The 23,126-nt window shown below is 25.4% G+C and overlaps 3 protein-coding genes across 3 annotated transcripts; all 3 read right to left on the bottom strand.

Annotated features, from left to right (window-relative positions):
- Window positions 1-1,227: 1,227 nt before the first annotated feature.
- Bm4163 (Uncharacterized protein) lies at window positions 1,228-3,571 on the bottom strand (the record flags this gene model as incomplete). The annotated part of the gene is made up of 5 exons (XM_043074856.1): window positions 1,228-1,996; window positions 2,228-2,320; window positions 2,668-2,885; window positions 3,014-3,111; window positions 3,466-3,571. The coding sequence occupies 5 exons, from the start codon at window positions 3,569-3,571 to the stop codon at window positions 1,228-1,230; spliced, it is 1,284 nt and encodes a 427-aa protein (XP_042930790.1).
- Window positions 3,572-7,300: 3,729 nt separating this feature from the next.
- Bma-endu-1 (Uncharacterized protein) lies at window positions 7,301-12,327 on the bottom strand (the record flags this gene model as incomplete). Its single annotated transcript, XM_043074855.1, has 8 exons — window positions 7,301-7,432; window positions 7,667-7,807; window positions 10,369-10,476; window positions 10,718-10,839; window positions 11,017-11,101; window positions 11,351-11,462; window positions 11,929-12,079; window positions 12,246-12,327. 8 exons carry the CDS (start codon window positions 12,325-12,327, stop codon window positions 7,301-7,303), a joined length of 933 nt encoding a protein of 310 aa, XP_042930789.1.
- A 4,001-nt stretch (window positions 12,328-16,328) lies between these two features.
- Window positions 16,329-22,385, bottom strand: Bm4743 (Uncharacterized protein; the record flags this gene model as incomplete). Its single annotated transcript, XM_043074854.1, has 6 exons — window positions 16,329-16,568; window positions 17,205-17,344; window positions 17,545-17,656; window positions 18,323-18,480; window positions 19,926-20,058; window positions 22,371-22,385. The coding sequence occupies 6 exons, from the start codon at window positions 22,383-22,385 to the stop codon at window positions 16,329-16,331; spliced, it is 798 nt and encodes a 265-aa protein (XP_042930788.1).
- Between the last annotated feature and the right edge of the window lie 741 nt (window positions 22,386-23,126).

Below are 23,126 nucleotides of genomic sequence, written 5' to 3'. Positions count from 1 at the left end.
TTCTTTAGAGGTTTTCTTGCTTAGCAAATAATAGATTTTTCAAGGTGAATCGATTGAAGAATTATTTCAAACTTTAACAGCCATCAATTTGAAAAGGCGATATGTCATAAATGAAGAAAAGTAGTGTTTTTTTCCTCTTTTTTTTTCTGCCCTTACAATTTTAAATGTTGAAGATGAATTAATTAAAAATTGAAAAATAGGAAGAAGAAAAGGGAGAAGAGAAAGAACGAATGAAACCTGCTTGAAGAAAGACTTTTTTTTTTTTAATTTTGATAGAAGAAAGTGAAAAAAAAAAAAATGAATCTGATTAGATCAATCAAAATCATTCAAATCATCAATTAATGCCACAAAATTTTGATACCTTTTTTCTTCCTTTTTGAAAAAATTTTATCTTTATGAAATTATTTTAAAAAGTTTTGCAAAAAAAAAAAAGAAAAGGGGAGAATTGCTTAAGATAATTAAACAGAAATTCCTTCTTGCACTTTTTTCCTTTTTTCATTATTTTGATCTTTTATAATTAATTTCCTATAAAGCATTAAACATTTCATTTGTTGTTTTTTTGTTGTTCGTTATTTTTATTTCTCATTTAAATCTTGAATAATTTACTAAATTTTTTGCTGCGATATTTTATTATCAAAATATTACTAATTATACTTTAAAAAAAAAGAAAAAAACAAAATAGAAGTGCTCAACAAAAAAGACGATTATGGATTATTCTACAGAAGGAAAAAAAAAAGCACCCGTGTGAAAATGATAAAAATGTTTAATTCAAACACAAATTTATATAACAAAAATATTCATTCAAAACATATATAATATATATTTGTACAATTTTAAATTTACCTCTTTCTTTTCTTAATTTTAACTTTATTGCTCAGTTTTGATAAATCCAAAAATAAGTACAAAATATTTGTTATTTGATTAACATTACAATTTTTATACTAAGTAAACATTAGAAATAAGCAAACAAACAAAGAAACAAACAAAAACGAGGAAAAGAAAAAGAAAAAATATCAAAAAATTTTTATTTATAATCAAACATATTGCAATAACATTATTCTCTTTAACAATTATCAAAAATAAATTGTTAATTAATTTGCTAGCAAAAAAAAAAACATCATTTATCACAAATAATTTTTTGTTTTTATTTTAATTAAAATTTCATTTATCAATCATATCATATAGAAAAATAATATTATAAGATTTACTATTGCAAATTATAGCAAATTAATTATCTTTAAGAAATTTGATACAATCAACTAAACCTTTTTGTCCTATTGTTTGCTTATGAAATTTAATCATTCGTTGATTGTTATCACTAATTTTATCATATAAACTTGTACCCATATTTTTTGGCTCATCATTTTGTTCTTCGATATTATCATAATAATCATTTGATCGTTTATTTCTTACTGATTCCATCCAGTTTATTGGCTTAAATTGTTCCGAATGGATTATTAGTGATAATGGTGATGGTATTGCATTTGGTAATGATAATTTCTTATCAAAATTTGTCATTAACATTTCCATTTCTTTTGTTAACATATTTATTATTGGTGATTTAAATGATGAAACATGCGGTGAGAGCATTGGTGTAACTGTTGCAAAAGTTGGAAAGGTAAAAATTAGTGCTGGAAAAGTAGGTAATGTTGCTAACGTTGTTATTGGTGTTACAGTAGTTGTAGTTGCACTAGTAGCAATATTTAAATTTGAAAAAGCTGATAATGGATTAATTAAATTTTCAATAGAATGTGAATGCATTGATATTTGTGGCAAATTTCCCTTTTCTCTGAATGATTTTTTTTGTGAAATTAATTCCGAATTATTAATTGTTTTTTCATTGGTAGACCATGTTTGTGATCCAATATTTTGATGCAATCCCGGTTGAATTGGTATTGGTGGTGCATCTGAGTCATTATAGTATGGCTCATCAGTGATGAGAGAATGATGTAGCTTTTGATCATCCACTTCTAATGGTTCAATTGTTGAGATAAATCTAAAATATTTCATTTTAATCCTTTTAATTAATTTAATAGTTAAAAGAAGCTTAAAAAATTTCATTTTAATCTTTCTAATTAATTCAGTAGTTGAGATAAGCCTAAAATATTTTATTTTAATTTTCTTTAAATGAACAAACAAACAACGAAAGAGGAAAACTAACTATAATAAATAAATTGCCTAAATACAACTTATAAAATATTCTTTGAAAAAAAAATTATTAAAGTACCGATTAATAAGTTGAAATGCATTTGCAAAAAGTTTGCACTGAACTGAAGAAAGTCCATGTTCTTGGCATACGGTTAATAATATACTTGGATTGCTATAAATATTAATTTAATGTGAAATTAATAAATGACTTTTTTTTATTGAAAGAAAAAAAATTTTTTTTTTTTAAAACTACAACTAATTTTTGATTTATTCGTACCTTTTTCTTTTCTTTTTTCAAAATAGAATATTTGGATTGTAAATAATGGTCAAATACAAAATGAAATTAAGTAATTTATAAATTTTTGATGATAAATGAATAAGAAGGTAAAATAACATAAACATGCAGTAATATTTATGCATCATTTGCATAATTTTATGTTTACAACACAGTTATTTTTAGATCGCACAAATAAAATTAAACGTGAATAATGAATAAATTTTAGGTTAAAATTAATTTACCTAGCAATCATTTTACGTAATCTCGTGTCAGCTAACATTTGTGCAGCTAAATTCAAATTTGATAATGATTCATCATTTTGAAAATTATGTGCACTGCACGTGATAAATTTGCATATTCTTGAATTACTTCTACAAATTGGCATATCATCTAATGTAGAAGAATATTTTGGTGAGCCAAGAATTTCAGCATCTCTTCCTCTTATCGTCTCTGATTGTAACTGAAAAATGGAAATAAATTTTAAAAATTTGTCGTAAGAAAAGCTTTTTAAATTTCAATCTCATTTTTAAAATTGGTTTAGACATACTAAATTAAATTGTTTTTTTTTCACATTAGAATAAGTCATACTTTTCTGGATATCATTAAATCTGATTGCATTGATCCCGAAGTATCAATAATTGGTCGAACAAAGTTCAATGCTCCTTGAATTATATCATTCAATGACACTAGAAAAATTTTTTTGATTTTTTTTGCGACTGAGTTATTCTTTGTTAATATTAAATTCAATTTATATAATTTGTATGTAAAATTCATTGAGCAAAAACAAATTTAATCAAAATTTCAAAATTTTTAAACAAACATCAAATAATATGAAAAATTTTAAAAATTTTTTCATATTCTTTTATTTGCTATGATAATAAGAAATTTTGTTAAAAAGCAAAAAGAAAAAAGAAAATCAGAATATTAAATATTAATTTAACAAATTATAACACTAAAATATTACAAAAGTCTGAAATTAAAACTCAAAAAAATTTAATTTATTTTGAGTTTATATTTAATAAAAAAAAAGTGTAACAAACCTTGACGTTTTGCATCATTCTTAATATCAATGATATTGTTGTTAAGTGCCGCGACAGATAGCACAAAGATAACAAATAATAAAGTAGAAAAATGAAAAAGTAACATTTTTGTATTAACCGAAACAATTCATTAATAATATTTAATTTGGAGTAATAATATGAGATTTTTTAAGTTTGATGGAATTTTTCTAAAAATAAAACTATCATTTCGTTTTTTTTTTTTAATTTGTATGCCACATAAAGTTAATATCAGAAGCATTAATAACGTGAGAAATTATATTAAATATTAATAAAAAATAGCATTAATTGAAGATGATGGTGGTGATTTCTTAATGATAATTAGTAATGATTACCGCACTCATAATTAAGACATCATGAAAAGAGCAATAATAATAATTAATAAGGATTATCATAATAACATAGTGGTAATTAATCAATTATAACAATCGTAGTTGAATATACTTGATGATATGATAAATTATGTTATTGATATTTATGAATTATTTATTAATTTAGTGAAAATTAGACCTGATTATTCTTAAGTGTATTATTTTTTTTTATAGAAAAATTTACGAATCATCAACCGACTATGAATATCATTGTTTTAATTATCAAATTGAACACTGTTAAATTTTCAATTTTTTTCTATCTTAGAAATTATTGTTTCAGAAAGTTAATAATAATAGCACAATACGAAAGAAAAAAATGTAATTGTTCATCAGAAATAATTATGAAATTTTTAACAATAAATTCAATTATAAATTCATTTGAAGTATTGTGTTCCAACACAGCAATCAATGAAAAAAGGAAGAATTTTAAAACAAATAGATAAATTTATTTTTGTATGCTAAGAAAATTGATGAAACTGAAAAAATTCGATGTATTTTTTTCAAAAAACTTTTATTGAATGGCAGAAAAAGAAAAGAATAATCATTAGTTTTATTTTCTTGAGATCATGCAAACGTCAAAGTGAGCACAACATGGCGTAATTTGTCCTATCGGAAATGATAGTATAATTTTTAGAACAATAACTGAATAGTAATTTAAATCGATGTTTTCTTTTAGAATATAAAATTTCCTACGAGTAAATAATGAAAGATTAAAAAAAGGAAAAACAACAATTGGTTAATTTATTTCAAATAATTTTTAGCAAAGGAAAAAAAAATAAAAGTTAGTAAAGTTGAGATGAAAATTCAATGAGTAGATATGACAGTAAAATGACTATTTTGAGTAGCAAGAGGAGAGAGAAAGAGAAAGAGAAAAGAAAGAAAGAGAGAAAAAGAGATAAAGAGAGGGAGAGGAAAAGGTAGAAATGAAAAACGGGTTTCTTATCCTACCAAAGATAATTTTAGAGAAAAGAGGTCGTCGTAGTGCTGTTTGAAAAATATATTTTCGTGGGTGGTGATACATTGATAATTGTATTATTATCAGGTTTTTAATGATTTAAATCTTTTAATTTTTCATTTGCAAGTTTTTTAAATCAAGCTAAATACCTTATTAATTATTACATTAGCTTTAATATTTTGCAATTTTTAATACATGTCAAAATTGGCTTATTATTTGTATTCATGTAATTAATTTTCATAGCTTATGTATCCAAATTTATGTAATAAAAAAAAAGTCATTAGCAGTAATCAAAAAAAAAAAAAAAGACAAAAGAGCATTTCAAAAAAAAAAAGTTCTACAAAAAAAATTTTTTTTTTATCTGATATAATAAATAAAGTACACATTGCCTATATTTATTATATGACTGACCTCCGAAATTATCGCATGCTGCCGCAACTGTGTCACTTATATTGTTCTTTCATAGAAAAAAAAAAGCAAAAAGTAGAAATAAATGAAATAAATACAGAAAGCATACATTTATTTTTTTTTGTATCTAAAGTTTTACGGTATAATGAAATAATTCAAAGAAGGTTTACATGCATTAAAAATGTTGACAAGATAATAGTGAATAAAATTATAAGAGAAAGGCATCACATCATAAGAAAAATGTTGCATGATGATATGAGTAGATGCGATGATAAATTATTGAAACTATTTTTTTTTATTTTTCTTTTTTTTATTTTATGTGTTTTTTTAAAGTAAGATCATGTAAACTAGGAAAGAATCTATCGTTTTACTATTAAATACTTTTATATTAGTGTAGAATTGATAGGATTCAAAGCGTATAAATACTTTTCTTTTTTTATTAGATCACTATTAGATAACTGTGTTCATTTAGCTTAGATTAAAGTTTTTGTCCAATTTAGTTATATGTATATATCAATATTATTAGCTATTGAGTAAAATAGTTATTTCCGATATTAATTTGTTTTCTAATCTTTGTTAAGTAAAGAGATGATTGATTAAGCATAATTCAGAAATCACTTTGATAAAGCTAGGATAACATCGGGAATTCATTTATGTACACATTGAAACAGCAATTGCTTCATTCTACTCAGTTTGAAAAGCATTTAAAATGGCACTTAAAATTTCTAATCATTCGAATGATTCATTTTGCTACCTTAATAAGGTAATAAGGTTTAATGTTTACCACCTAAAATAGCTATTTTCCCGGTAAACGTGCTTTTTGGAATATTGGGAAAGGTAAATGCTAGAAGTGCATAAAGTTGAATAATTTACTTGCGGCGATAAATAACTATCCTGATACAACGAAACTGTCAAATAGCACTACATTGCTAAATATTTGATGTATTCATGCATATCATATGTTTAATAATCATTTGTACAAAATCACAGAAAATGATCAAGAATAAATAAGTTGACAGAATGTATCATCGAATAAAACAGAAGATGCTAAATGTGGAATGAATTCAGGTAGATTTCAGGTTTCATAATCTTTGCTCACATTGATTCAAGTATCATATGGAAATAGTTAGATTAAAGTAAGTTTATTCACTTAGATGTCAATTTATTACGGTGGAAATGGAACGGTTACGCATATCCTTCTTTTCATTTTTTTTTTTAATAATTAATCAATATCTTATGTTTTGTAGAAAAAAAAACAACTAAGCACTGATTTCAAGTGATTGTCACTTATTTCGCACCATTTAATTTTAGGAAGTGCTTTTCTGAGATCAGACTTCTTTATTAATAAATTGATAATGCAATATGTGTATCATAGGTAAGTACCATCATTAAGCACAATAATTATTATGTCTAAACTGATATGAAAATACAACTGTGATGAAATTTTTTTTCAAAAAAAACGAAGAGTGCTCGATTTTTTCCTAAACTGCATTAATGCCTTCTACCAACAGAATCTGTCGAATGGAAATACCCGAAAATCAAATCATATCGTATTCATATTATTCCTAGATTGAAATAATAATTTATGAATGAATAGCAGAAAATTATAAGCTTCAAGAAATTTAAACATTTGTGGTAATTCATTTTCGACACGACGTGGGTCGTAACATAGCAATTTGAAGCAATGAAAGTTTTCTCCACAGTTATTTCAATTACTTTGTTTTATCTTTATCCAATAAATGTCTGAACGTTCACTGCAACAATTTATTGAACTTTAGTAGTAAATGCATTAGATACAGCTTAAAACTGTATCACATTTATCATATACATTAATAAATCAAATTATTTAATCCTAAATAACATTGGTTCTTAATTAGTTTCAAATTTTTTGAACGAATTTTGCACTTTCTTAATACATTTGATTAGTTTTTGCATTTGAAAAAGAAAAGCAGACTTGATTTGCCGCAAATATTTAAAATATGATCATTAGGCAGTCGTTTCTTGGAGCAAAAAAGATCATTTAGTGCGGAATACAGTTAAGTTTTGGAGTTGTTTTCGTTTTCATTTTGAAATTCGTCGATATTTATTGACTGTTATACCGACGGCATTTGTCAGTAAGTGGGCCAGAAACTGGATAAATTGTTCCGACAAAATTTTTGCCTTGTTGCATAAAGTTATAACTAGTAACAATGAATGGACATTCATCCAGTTGAAACTGAAAATAGCTTTAATTTAACTTTAATTTAAAAACTTTGATTTCTAAAGAAAAACTTTAATTTAATTAGAAACTTTAATTTTTAGCCAGAAAAAAAAAATTTCAATTTAATTCATCAAAGAAAACCTCAAATAATGACATTGCATATTAACTTTTCCCTTAAATTACTTGGATAGCAGTAATTATTAACAGAATTAAAACCATTTTTAATAATTCCTAAATTACTGAGCTTACCTTGCAAGTGTTACGTGATTGACGTGTGAGAAAGCATAGAGTATAAAGAGCTAGATCAAATTCCGGACTTGTACCTATGAAAAATGAGCCAATGCGCTTAAGATGATTATGCCAGGTAAATTTCACTGCAGCCATGATATTCTACAAAAAAAAAAAAAAAAAAACTTCCACTTCATGAATATTTAATTAATTGCTTCTTCTCTTTATATAACATTTACTCGATGAAACAATTAAAGAAAAGGCATCTAATCAGCTTCTTTTTATTAAAGTAATCACATTTAAAGTTAATTTTTGCTAATGTTTCTAATGTTTATCTTATGCAGATGAAAAGAAATTTCTTGATTATTTTAATACACACATTTCCGAAACCAATTTTGACAAGCAAAAATAGTCTGATTGTCAAGATCGATAGATATATTTGGCACCAGTCTCTCTTATGAAATTATCAATCTGTCAGATATCAATAATTAATCTTGTGAAATTGCAAGCTATGTTGATAGTACTCTCCAGTAGAATCTGCGAAGTCAGATAAATCTCAACTAAAGGGTCAGAGAAAGTGTGTCCATGTACCTAACTTTAGAGCAATCATCTTAAGAAATGAACAACTCTGATTTCAAACTGGACATGGTTATCCCACGATAATATTCCAAATAAAGCTACGACGATCTGATGATTTAGTGAATTTCAGGTATAAAGGATGAAACAGGCTCCGCACACGATGCTACGAATCTAAAAAAGTCTTTGCATAGACTCGTAGGATATGGTCAGTTTCATAAAACCCTGTAACACGATGTACAGATCAAAGAACTATTATCCGATAACAGCTAACGAAATCATCTTTTGTTGTAAGGAAAATAGCTTTTCGTTTTGCATGTGGTAAACTTCAACAGAAATTACGGGATATTAAAAGCTAATGGTTCAGTCATGAGCAGATGTCGACGATCATAGAGGACTCCGCAAAATTTTGAAAGCACAGTATGGATCAATATATCAGCTCTTATAACTTTCTTACAGATAAACCTTCTATCTCAACCCATTATTTGAACACTTTCAATCTCTTTTCAGTGTCCACCATTCAGTTAAAAAATTATTAATTTATCATATCAGCAATCAGTGAAAAACTGAACTGAACCTTGGAAAATCAAATGAGAACATCTGATTTTAATGGAATTCCGTCCGAAACTTATAAACACGGAAGTCACTTATGGAAAGTCTTGCATTAGGCTATTCCATCCAAGTCCTTCAAAGTGATCGCTCTGTTGCACGAAGATCAGCGCAAGGTTGCATTCTTGCATCAATCCTATTCACATAATTCAGCATTGCGTTTCCTTGGATGTCACACAACCACTTGGCCAACATTAGTGTCCAAAGAACCACAACAAATCTTGACAAAAAAGCACTATTTAGTTCGATATCGGGAGTTTATGCGAATGGGTCATCTACCGTCACCATTTGCAATTCCTTGAACGATACTATCAAAATTGACTTTCGCCATTCTAAATATTCACCATATTGCCCTTAAACCAGTATTAATGTTCTCGAACAATCAGGCTACTGCAAACAGAACCGAAACAATCTTTTAACCTAGGATACATCGGCCACTTATTAGCAGAATTCAGCATAAGTCTCACTAATCTCCAAATAAATTACAAAATATAACAAATAAAACTGTATTATTGCATAATACTAAAATTCGTTTTAATTGAACATTTTTTTAAAAGAAATATAAAGAAATAATTCTTAAAGAAATATGTTCCAAATTGCACCTCATCTCATACAAGTTGCATCTTATCTGCCTTGTTAAGAAGTTTTGAAAAAGAAAAAGTTAAAAAAAGCTATGTGTTTTGTTTAATGTGCAAAGGTTTTCTAATCTAACAGTCATTCTTATGAGCAAATGATCTTATGTTAAAGTCCATATCTTACTATATAAAAGGTAAAGACCATCCGACAGTGACAGCTCTTTACTTACTGTAATCATGCGCTTTGTTGTAAGCTAATCCCTCCTCACATATAAAAGCATTTAAACTCCTTGTCTTGCTCAGTTCTTTGGTTTTTTGTTATGGTTCTGCTGTTTTCTCTCTCTCTCTCTCTTTCTTCCTCGCTCATTTAATTCATTTCGATTCTTTAAGTCCCCACCAATCTATTCATTTTCTTCATCTCATATTCGCAGGCAAATACTACGAATCTATAAGTATATCCAACTTTGCATCGTGATTGCTAGCAAACAAATTCGTTACAATAGACCTTTCACTCAACGCATCTGTCTATACTAGCTACAAAAACAAACGAGGAAGGCTCTTGAGCATATGAAAGTGTAAACCGACTTTAAGTTACAAAAGTCTAAGCTACAAGAGTCAGAAGCTGCAAGTTTCACGACACTTGCAGTGGTTCACTTTGATCTCTAACGAATAAGCACCATCTGAAGCGGAGCTACCGTCTTTGAAAACACATATAAGACTTATCACGTGAAGAAAAGAAAACGAAAACGTGTGAAAAACCATGCCTCGCTAGCACTTCTGATCTGATTTTTCGTTATGTTTTTTTTTGTAACAGAACTAGCATATCCCTCATTGGTGTTTTTAGCCATCAGTGTGTTTGCTGCAGACGTAAGTAAATCCCTTTACAAAATTTCCAATCAAGCCATGAATCCTCCTTACCATTACATCATTTTCATATACAAGCATAATAAGTTACAAACTCACAAATCTTTTAATGACATATCCACAATAATCGAACTCCTCTGAGGCATTTCTTTCTAGCAAATAGAATCGTAGCCATGAATGCATTCCACTCACTTCACCATCTCTGTGCTAAATTTTAATTATTCAAATTTTCGTCAAAAATAAAGAAAAAAGGAGCAGGTGATCCGTTTTATCGTTAGTCACATTGAATGGATTAAATGGAATAAGTGAAGCTAATAATAAAATGGTCACTCTATAGTTTGATGTATGCTAGGCTCGGCGTGAAATTATATTACCATGAGAAATCGTTGAACTGACTACATTTAGACAACTAAATTTTGTTGTGAAACTTATGATTGATAAAAAATACCTCTCCCATAAAAACATGCTTGAATCCAGATGAACTGTAACCTTCACTTCGTGAATATTCCGTAAACCATAATTGTTTAATCTTAGTTCGGAATGTTAGCAGATTTTTTGAATATGGATGACCTTAAATCTTCGCAATTGTTATTTCATTATTTTTTAAATTGAAATATTTATTCGGAATTGTTTACATTATTCAGCGACATTTCTTTGAATCTGCCTGGTTTTATTGGACGATGTACGGAACTTAAAACAAATGGATGATACTTTGCTCAATTTCGAAATATTTAAAACAAATTTTACCTTTTCGGTGCAGAAATTGATAAAGACTTTCCCACACAGTGGTATTAAAGACCGTATCAAGAAAATCATCAATAGCTCTATTCTTCTGAAAATATCATTTTTTGACAAATAGAAAAGTTTATAATTTTATAATTAAAATTAACTCTATATCGTAATATTGTTTAAATTGCGTGTTTTTTTTTTTTTTTTTTGAAATTTAAATAAGAAAAACATTTTAAATTTTAATAAAAACATTTGCTCATTCTTCTTTCCCGTCACTTTTATATTTAACATTTTATTGCATTTGAAAAGAAATTCAACAAGTACCCGAGATTTAAATAAAGCAAATTAATACCGTTAAAGAATTCTCTTTAACGCCAATTTCTGAATGGTATTCATTACTCAGAGCAATCCACTTTCGGTATGTATCTTTTTTCAGTGAGACTGGATCTATCCATTTAAATAACCTAAAAAGCGACCGTTACCAAATTTTCAATTAACGAACTGCAAAAGTTTTATTGAAACAATAAATTTCATACAACAGTTTTTCGCTCGCATTAAGCAGTTAAATCATTGATCTCTTTGTGCATTACAACTCATGAACAATTGCTGAAATGTTCTCATTTAAAATAAAATCTGGAAATTTTGGAAGATTCTCTATTATAATCAATTATGATCCTATAGTGAGTTTTATCACTAATCAGAACCGAGAGATATAATGGAAATCGGTAATGTACACGTATAATATCATAAAAGGATGGATATATGATCAACAAAAATTTTTTTTAATTTCTGTAGTTAATCATGAAATTCGTTATGGAAAAAATAATATTTATGCAATTTATAATGCAGAAATGTTCGTTTGCATTTCTTCACTTTATTTCTCTTCGTTAATAATTTTTCCACTAAAAAAAATTCTTCACTAGTAATAACCTTCTTAGGGCGTTATCAGTAGGATCATGAGTTACCGTATGTCCCTGATAATCCAGAATTACTTTTCCATTATCAATTTTATTGACATCTTGTTCCCGAAATTTATTCACCATGCTCGCAATTTCGCTATCCAGCACCAAAGATCCTAGTTCTTCAATTAATCCTTTGCAATTAAAAAAAAAAAAAAAAAAAAAAAAAAATCAATTAATTCTTTGCAATCAAAAAAGAAAAACGAGCAAAATAAATAAGTAATCCATATTACATCAAATTTTTTAATGTTTATATTTTAACATGTGATTTTACATTCATATTGATACCTGATTTTCCTGTTCCATTGAGACTGTCAGATAAAACTGTAATTAAATACAGGAATGAAAAAAACCATACAGCAATGACCATATTCCTATAAAATTGTTTGATATGCTTATCATATGTATACGAAATATTGCACCTGATGATCTGTTACACCTGATCTATTGCATCTGATGATTACACTAGATGATCTATTGCCTGATATATTGCATCTGATCTATTACACTTGATGATCTACTGAATCTAATGATTTGAGATTCAGGCTTTTTCATTTGTTATAGTTACTGAATACTATACTAAGATATACGACCTGTTTCTATGATTATCTTCTCTTCATAAATTTAGTTAGAACTAAATATAACTTCTAAATGAATAATTATTCAAAATGAATGTTCATATGTGAAGCCTAGAAACCTAAAACAATATCCCTGTCTCAATACATTCCTAGAAATCATACCACAAAAAAATAAATCATATTAAATAATAAAAACTATCAAAAACAAAAATTATAAACCATAAAAAGTAAAGACAAACCTTAGCAGTATGATAGAATTCAGTAACAAAATGAAATATCAAAATAGAAGCATACCTGTATGACAGATGCAAAAATTTACTATAATAAAATATATTAAACATCAGATAACAAACAAAATATGATAAATAAAAAATTAGAAAATCAAAAACTTGTATTCAAACTTGCAATCAATATGCTAAAGAGAACCAATAATTCAAAACTAAAAAAAAAAAAAAAAATTTAACGAATTCCTAATAAAAAAAATTCAGAAGGCATAAGAAAAATTTGAAGGAAAAAAATCATACTAACCATTTCCAGTTTTAAACGTTGCATATCTTGAAATAAATTACATTAATAAAATGCTTTTATATAAAAATTAATCATTCAAATATTATGGTTACAATAAATCATTTTAAGCTAATTTTTCATCCCTCAATTTAGCATAATTTCTTATGCCTCTTCTTTTAATAAAATTTCCATCTTTTTCCATAATGTTAAAAATACCGAAATCAAAAGCACATACAAATATTCCTTATCTTTTTGTGTAATCGTATCAGATGTTTCTTAACAGCTTTTTTTTTTACGTAGCTATCTTTGTATCCGAGCAGATATATCAAATATCGTAAATCATTCCTGTTTCCAAAGAGCTAAAACTTTGCAAATTAACCTAGATCTAAACTTATTGTGGTATCTATAATCAACATGGTGATAACTATAAATTGAAGTAACCTTTTTTTTAAATCTTTCAACATGGCCCAAAACGAAAAACTTTAACGTAGTTTTTTATTTTTTGTTCATATAACTATCTTATCTTTTGTTCAATCTTTGTATCTGATCAAATATAACAAAATATTCTAAATTATTCCTATTTTGACACCTGCAAGGAAAAAAAGTACCCAAGAAAAAACTCAATAACAATATAATGATTAACAATAGTCTTATCATTAACAGGATTAATAATACTTTACTTCAACACATTTCTAAAAGTAGTAAAAGTTACATGCAAATATATCATATCAGGTAACAAAAATCAAAATATATGATCTGAGACATTCATTTTGCAATTATTCTTCTTCCATTTATATCAAATTCCACAAACCAGTATAGCTGTATAATGAATGTCTCAGTTATTTAGGCCTTTTCATCTGCAATAGTCTCTAAAGTAAGGTCAAAATGTTTGAATGACTAAATGCAAGATTTTATCAGAGTTAAATGATACAAGCGATGACCACTTATTTATAATTTTTGCACATTAAATATATTTTTAAAAAAAGTCTGCAAAGTAAAAGTTATTACTCAGTTCAGTAAGATAATTTTCCTTTTTGAAAACACTAGCAAATAGCAAAATTTATATTTTCTAACAAAATAATGCAAAATGCTTGAAAAAAAATTAATCCATCTTTATTGATATGCTTCATTTATGCACATAAGTAATAGCTCCATGCAACATATGTAAGCTTAGCTTTGTGGTTTTAATCGTTGATTTTTTTTTTTTTTTAACAAAGAAAAAAGTTCATTTGAATCAATAATGATAGGAGCTAATGTAGCAATCAAAACATTCATGTTTGAATACATTTCTGAATAGTATGATACAATAAAAGTTTAATAATTATCTCCTACTTATAAATTTAATTAGAAGCAAATTTAGTTTCTAAATGAAAATTATAGCTATCATTTTCCAGGCTAAAAATTAACGTCTTTTTAAATAATAAAAGTTTAATTAGGTCAGTAAATTCTACTTCAATAACGCAGCAAATAGCCAAAAAATGAATGTTAAATTTGATTAAAATTCAAACAACGATAAATAGCATTGACGTAAAAACTGTGATAGCTAATAACACCATACGGTTGAATGATAAATTGAATTGCTTTTCGTCTTAACATTGATAAATGATGGTGAAAATGCACCTTATGTCCACAAGTGTATGCTTCAAGAAAATTAAAATTTTAAAGCTAAAAACAATAGTTCACTTCAATTTCAGTTATTTTTTTCGTCTTAGTAACTATAAAAACAACTGCTTCATTTCGGATAAATTGAGCGATAAAAATTTTTAAAATATCAGTAATTTTTAATTGAAATAAAGCTGACTTGACAAATTTAATTATTATTATTATTACTATTATTGTTATAATAATATCATTTAATAAATTCTATAAAAGTTAAGTTTATTGTCTAAAATTTTTTTTTCAATTGATTACTATTGTTTATTACCTAAATGAAATAGGTTTAACGTATTTGATGATAAAAATGAGAAAAAAAAAAACTATCTCAAAAGAAAAAAGAAAAGAAATAATTGTTTGATAGAGATAAATGCAATATCATTATCATTTGCAATGAATAACTATAGTTGGAGTGGAAATGAGGGGCTTAAATCTCTGCGTATGGTCAAGCAATTATTGATTCATTTAATATCAATAAGAAAAATCAATTGCCAAAAAAGAGAAATCTTGCGAGAAATACCTTTGTAAGTTATTTCTGACAGAAAAAAATTTAAAAATTCCAGAAAATAACGAAACAGCGACACTATTTAGTTATTTCAGCAAATTACTTCTGCTAGATTAATACATCAAAAACGCATCAGCGACGAAAAAAAAAAAAAAAAGAATAAAAGTTTCTTGCAATTTTGTTATGATAAGCAATAGTAGGTTACTTTTTTTTAATTTGGTTGAAATTTATGTCTTAAAATCTTTCGCTTTATTTCATTTCTAATTTATACCATAATTCAACTTTTTTTTTACAATACAAGTTAAATCATTTTTTTACAAAAAGATTTCAACTTTCTTACAATACGAAAAGAAATGAAATTAAAATGAACTGATATTTGGAATTTAATCTATAATTTTTTGTTATATATTAATTTATCATGGTATGAAGAAGTAATAAATTTAAATATAATATTTTACAAAAGAAAATACAAATACAACAAAAACATACAATATTTTTCACTTTTTTTCTTGAGTTTAATCAGTTACATTAAAATGAAGATAAAGAGCAGAAGAAAGATGAGGGAGAATAAACTAAAATTTTAAATTTAAAATTAACTATTATTAAATGTTAAAAGATCCTTATGAGTGATATGATAACAAATTGACATTAAAATAACAAAGCCTCTTCTTTATGTGACCCCTCACATAATTATGACAGTGAGTGTAATATAAACAAAAGAGAAAAAAGAACAATAGATTACATTCGAAAAATGAAACTGGGTGTGACAAACAATAATTCCACACCAATTAATTAAATAATGATAAACAGCAATACCAAATCAATTAATTAAATAATGACTAATAATAAATCCAAATCAATTGAAATAAATACTCAATAAAACTCAATAAAAAAAAAAAAAAAAAAAATTAACTTTTCGTTATAATACTTCCAAAAAAAGGAAAAAAAAAAAAAAAAAAAACAAATGAATAAAAAAATTTTGATGAGCTGAATAATTAATCAGTTAATAAAGATTAACCAAATCAGTAAATTTATGCTTACCCACAATTGATAATAATAAAATGAATTCATTTATCAATTAAATCTTATCAATCACATATTCCTCTCTCTCTCATATATCACAGCTGTTCACTTTTCATCTTCCATTTGTACTTCGTTAAGTCTTCTCTCTCTTTCACCAAGTTTAAATTTCTTGCCCATCATTCCATTTCCTTTTCGCTTTTGATGACATTGTACTTTTGCTTCCATTATTTTCTCAATTCCATATTTTCTTTCACTCATCACTCGATCAAAATATGGTTTAGATTTTGTGATTATATTATGTGACATTTGAATGTCATCCTGATATGGCTGTGATTGCAGTGTTATCTAAACAATATCTATCACATGATAAGTGATATGATTTTTTTATCAGTACTGCAAAAATAAATTTTATTTCTATTTCTTTCTAAATATTTACTTACATTTCTTCTTTTTGTATAAATCTCCAAAAAAAAAAGTGAGAGGGAGATAAAAAACAGCAACAACAACAACGCTGTTTGAAAATTAATTAAATATAAAGATTAAATCAATTATGATAAAATTAATTAAATATGAAAGTTAAAGTAAATGATTTTACTTGTCCACCAATACAAGCCATATAATGGGAATCCATGATATTATCATCAATCTTTTTTTCATTTTTAATTTGCTTAACTATTTCTTCTTGCCTATTATTTATTAATCCATTAAAACGAGTCTAAAATATATATCAGCAATTAAAATGAGTGCAAATTGCTTTATATAATATTTAATTTTTTTACCATAATTAAAAAATTAAATTTTATCTTTATTTCTTCCTAAATATTTACTTTTTTAAAACAAGATTAAGCTCTAGCATAACTTTTTTTTTTTTTTTTTTTGCTTACTTTAGGAGTGCGAATTGCAACACAACAAATTTTAGTTATTTCTTTAGCAATTTTTTATTAAACTTTCAATATTAAAAACAGAAAAAAAAAAACTTACATTATTAGCTTTCTTTGCTTTAGCTGCTAACGTTTCACGTGGATCCTGAAATTTTGGTATAGCTGCTCGACTGGCATTTAATTCTTTTTGATTAAATTCTCGACCACCTTTCACTTCCATTACAGCATCTCGATGCTTTCCTGAATATTTTAATAAATACGATTAAACATATAACCAAAATGACATTTTATAATAAATGGAAATAAAGTAAATAAGTAATATGGGATAATATTTGATTTCTTAAATTTAATTCCTTTCTTCACCGTTCTTTTTAAATCTCTTTTTTTTTTTATTTTATTTTTTTAAAATCTTTCCAAGTCTTAAAATCTTGAAACATTACCAAATAGTTGACCATTTTTAGCATCAGGATTTGCTTGTGACCAAATTTTCAATATACTTTCGCTAGTCTGATCACAAACAATTTTATTGATATCTTTTTTTTTCTCACCTTCCTAAAATATATTTCTCTTGCGAAACTGTCATAGAATTATAAATTAAATTATGATTTAAAATAAACTAAAACTTTAAGCCTAAATCTTTAAAAGTATATTTGTTCATAATAGGATCTATTGAAAATGATATTGCTAAAGAAAAAAAATCGTAAATTAATCTTACTTAGATTTCATTTAAGTTATAAACTGATTACACAATCAGTCAATGATAATTTATGTCATTTGATTAATCAATCAATTTAACACTATTATCATTCACTCAGTGTTATTGATGTTAACTGTTTGATATCATAATTTTTCGTCTCAAATAATATAAATTACAGAGCATTCGTGAGAAATAAAATGCATTAATTAGCAAAACATTCAAGTTTTAAATTAGTTTAACAGTGAGAAAAAGGAAACACTAAAAAGATGAAATGTTGTAGGGATTTTGACATTATTCTGTGAAAGAAAGAAGAAAATTGATAAACGATATCATTTTTACCAATAGTTATTTGTAAATTATCATTAAGAAATAAAAACCTAATAGAATCATTTATATTGATGATTACTAACAACTTATCACTAAAAAACCTAGCATAATAATTTATAACGATGTTAATAATTGTTAATAACTTATGATTAATTTTAGATTAAAAAATAAAATGTATGTCCGTGATTACTCACCTTATCCTGTACCTTGATAACATGTTCTCGAATTCCACCAAATGGTGTAAGACCTGCCTGCGATGCAAGTTCCTTATCTCGTAACTGAGGACAATTCATCCATGGTACTACACCATCATTACTTTCGCTTAATTGTTTACTACATTTAATTGTTGTTGCTATAAAAAATAGTAATTTAAAAACAAAAACATTAATTTTGTTAATTAAGTCAAAAAAGTTAAAATAATATTTGCAAAGAATTTGTATAACTCAATTTTGATCATTTTAAAAATAACCAGCAAATTATCAATTTTTTCACAGCAGTACAAAAAATAAATTTTAAATGTATTATATATGTATAAATATTGAAATATATATTTGATGCAATATTCTATAAGCAATAAAACTTTTAAAAGAGAAAAGCAAAAGTGGAAGGAATTATCATTTTTTTTAAGCTTTTCAATTGACAAAAAAAGTAATACAATTCAAGGGGTGCTTTCCTTTTTTTTCAGCTATAAAAAATTGTAAAAACTTTATTACTTTTTTCTTTTTAAAATAATGTAATAGGAAGAAAGAAAGAAGAAAAAAGAGTTCCAAAAATCTGAATAAATTATTTTAAGTTGATTTAATAACAAAATTGATTTATTCTGCTCCTATAAAATATACTAAATTAAGCCTATTTTATCATTTCTTACTTAAATTAATTATTTTTCCTTTCATATCTGAAAAAAATGTTAACTTCAGCAGTTAGTTTTTTGTCATATTAAAGGTAATTCAACGATGAATTTATTGCTTATTAGAATAATTTGCAAGATTTCGAATGCATTTACGATTCTTTGAAAATTTTCTGATACTACTTTTTCTGAAAATTTGGCCTAAGATATGAATTTTAAATTAAACATATCTATATAAACAATGTATTATGAAGTGGTTTTTTTGTTTTTTCTTTTCTTTTTGAACAAAAGAATCTTTTTAAAGCACCGTTTACTTAGTAATTTTCCTGTAAAAATTTAATAATTCACAATTAATGAATCACAAAAAAAAATTAGGGTAGGTCATCTTTTTTTTCTTTAGAAATTTAACAAATTTGAGATTTGAAAGAAAAAATAATGTGCAAATATGATTTATTCAATTACCTTGCTTAACTGAACATCAAATCAATTCAAAAAACTGGTTTAAAATTTAAAAAAAATTCTAAAACATTTGCTTAGCAAACTAAAAATCTCACTTAAAAATTTAAAAGTCGAAGCTATTTAATGTTGTTATGTAAACGATAAAAATTTGAAATGCTAAATTATAAAATAGAATATCTAATTCAGGAAAAGAAAAAAATAGTCGAGAATTTTTGAAAGATAAAACAAAAATTTTCACCCTTACAAATTTGCATCGTTTTAATTTACATATCGTTTTTTTTTTCTTTGTTCAAAAAATTTGAAAAAAAAAACATTCAGTTGAGAAACAAAAAAAAAAATAAAAAAAAGAGATTTTAATTAGTAATACTAATAATGATAAATTATTGATGAATTTTTTAAAAAAAAGTCGTTTTGTAAAATTGTAAAATGACTACTGGCATTTTGGAATAGTACCAAAACCATTAATATTATAAAATTAAAATGAAACCTACTGGCATTTCGGATGGTACCAAAACCACCGGTACCTTTCTGACTGGCATATTTGTTAGTACCATATTCCCATGGAATAACACAAGGTAGGATGATCCTACGACGATGTTTCACTTCTTGCTCTTTTGCATATTCCTGTAGGTCGATATATCCATTGGAATAAAGTGCGCAAAAGTACAGTGCATAAAATTATATGGTAAATGATGCTGATAATGGTGGTTTATCAGATTATTTGGCTGATAATAATAAAAATTATGTTGATAATAGTAGTGTGAGAATTTCAATGGTTTATATTGACAATAGTAATGATTTAAAATAATTGTAATTTTATCAATATATAATAATAATTTTTTAGTGAAATATTGAAAATATTCATGATGATAGGATAAAAATTTCAATATTTTCAAATAATTTATATTAGTTTCAGAGAATGATCGATGTTGATGACTCGAATTAGATTTAAATTCTGAATTATCCATGTTGCTATTCATCATCACTCGTGCTTTTTTTTTACCGAGAATTTTCGAGAAACAACAATAACTGGAATATGACAGATGTTATCAATTCATTACAATTATATTTGTGAGTGGATAATTAAATGCTTCAACAAAAACATTCAAAATAATTAGGTGATAATAATTGTAGAAGGAAAAAATATTCAAAAAAAACTATAATACCTGTCACTAATACAAATTATATTTTGCAATTACAAGTAATCAAATCAGTTAAAAAAAAAAATTGATTAGAAAAAGGATAGAATTTATAAATCATTTAAAAAAAAAATGTAGAAATTTCAACTTCCTTATATTTTATAAACAAAACAACAATAACAACTGTAATTCTAATTCAAATTGTTCAGAGAAATTTAAAATATTAGCTAAAACATTTTTTTACTCTGATATATGCCAGTCCATTGAACAACAGAATCCGCCCTCTTTGTTCTCTTTCTGGATAGATAAGATCAATTTATCAGTGTATTCATCAAACTAGTATTTCTTTGCATGTTTTTCTTTCCTTTTCTTTTTTTTGTTCTCGACATCTGTCCGTCTCTACCGGTACGCACGTATCGATAGCTACACGTGTGTGTGTTTATGTATGTATCTATGTGCATCGTCCCTCAATTTTGAAACAAACAAAAAAAAAAATTTTCTACTATCATAAAATTTAACTTTTGTCTATTACATGCAAACTTCAAAAGAATGTCATAAAGATAAAACTAAAATTATGAAAGTAAAGTATTAATGTTAAAAGAGAGTAAAGTAGTATACTTTAAAAAGAAGTAAAGTAGTAATGATTAAAAAAGTTTTACTTAATGCTACAGGTATAATATCATCGGTAATATCATTATAATAAGAATACATGTTTCAGGCCCATAATTATCATACTTAATGCTTACTTGTAAGGCATTAAAAAAATTGGTTTTTAATACTTAAATTTCAAATTAAAGGATTTTTATTTGAATAGAAATTACTCATACTAATATTTAAATGGTAGCACAAAAGATGTAAAGAATAAGAATAATTCAGTGGAAAAAAAAATGAATGCAAACAAATTTTCGATTTTAATTTTTTCCATAGGTAACCTTAAATCTTCTACTAAATTTTATGGTAAATATAAAATTTATATTTAATCGAGAAAAACGATAAGAAACAACTGTTCATAATTCTAGCAGAAAAATAATATCAATAGTATCAAAATATCATTTCAAATATTTAACTTTAAATAAATAATTTGTCATTTAAATTTACAACACTTTTTTGGGTTGATAATAAAGTATAAAAGACTAATAGATCGAATTTATTTTATTAGATTATTAAATTAAAATATTGAATTTCAGAGCTTCATATGTTTATCATCTTATTTCTAAATAATTAGAAGTAAAAATATTTAAAAAGTTATTTGTTCTAACATTTAAAAGAAATTCTGTTTCCTGAAAAGATTGAAAAATCAATCCTTTTTAAATGATTGAATTTATGTTGAATTCTAAATACGAAAATTTACTTCAAAAAACATTAAATAACAATTTAAAGAAACACTAAATAATGATATGAATTAAATTACAAATTGTGATTATTACAAATTATCACTGATTGCTAATATGTTATATTGCCTGTATCAAATTTATTAACTTATTTACTTTAGTATAAGATTTCTTAGCATATATTTTTTTAATGATTAGGATTTATAGCAGAAAACTAATGATTTCATCAAATAATTAAATATTAACTATTGTCTGTTGATAATGATGTTTTAAAACAATTAAATTTTGATTTTGTTTTGAAAATTATAAATATTTGACTATAATTTACCATAATTTTCGATTTTGATTATGTTTTAATTATTATAAGTATTTGATTATAACTTATTGTAATCAATAAATATTTGCTTTTGATTATGTTATAAAACAAGCTATTGTAAATTTTTGATAATAATTAATTTAAACTAACCGTTTTTTTATCCATTCTATTGTCGTGTCTTTCCAAAAAACTCCCTCTCCTTCTCCCTCCCTCTCTCTGCTTCTCCCTCTCTCCGATGTTAAAATGAAAAAGAAACACGTAATATATTCTTCGTCTGTAGATTGTTTGAAATTGAATAAATTGTTAATATTTCGTTAAAAATGAAATTTCATAAAATGCTGGAAGTGGTTGTCATTTTAACTTTGCCACTGTCATACCATCAAATCTTTCCAATTTTTATTTACTTTCACCAGCAAATACTCTCAGCTCTTCTCTGTGCTATCTAAACAATCATAAGTACATATGTATGATAAATTTTTGCTATCAAATTAAAATTAAATTATTATTATGCGCAATACATCTTGTCTCATCGATAAATGTGTTTCAAAAATAATTTTTTTTAATAAAAAAAAATTCAACTAATTATTTCACAATATTTCATGGTGAACAAAAAGAAAACATAAATGAAATAAGCAGATGTTGTTGTATGATAAATTTTTCTTTTTTTCATTAAAAAAAAAAATAAAAAATAAAATAAAATAGAAGTAAAATAAAAATCAAAATAAGGAAAATTAGGAAAAAGCTAAAAAAATGAAAACATTGAATTTTGGAGTTAAGCTGAAATCTTATAAGAATATAAGTTTATTATAATAACTTTCAGTGACATTTATATACAACTCAAAAACAGTTATACATTGGAAAAGAAAAAGTAAAAATAAGGAAAAATATTTGGGAAATTAAAATGGT

Source organism: Brugia malayi (assembly GCF_000002995.4).
Source record: "Brugia malayi strain FR3 genome assembly, contig: Bm_v4_ChrX_scaffold_001, whole genome shotgun sequence".
NCBI lineage: Eukaryota > Metazoa > Nematoda > Chromadorea > Rhabditida > Onchocercidae > Brugia > Brugia malayi.
This window is presented reverse-complemented; position numbering and strand designations above follow the sequence as displayed.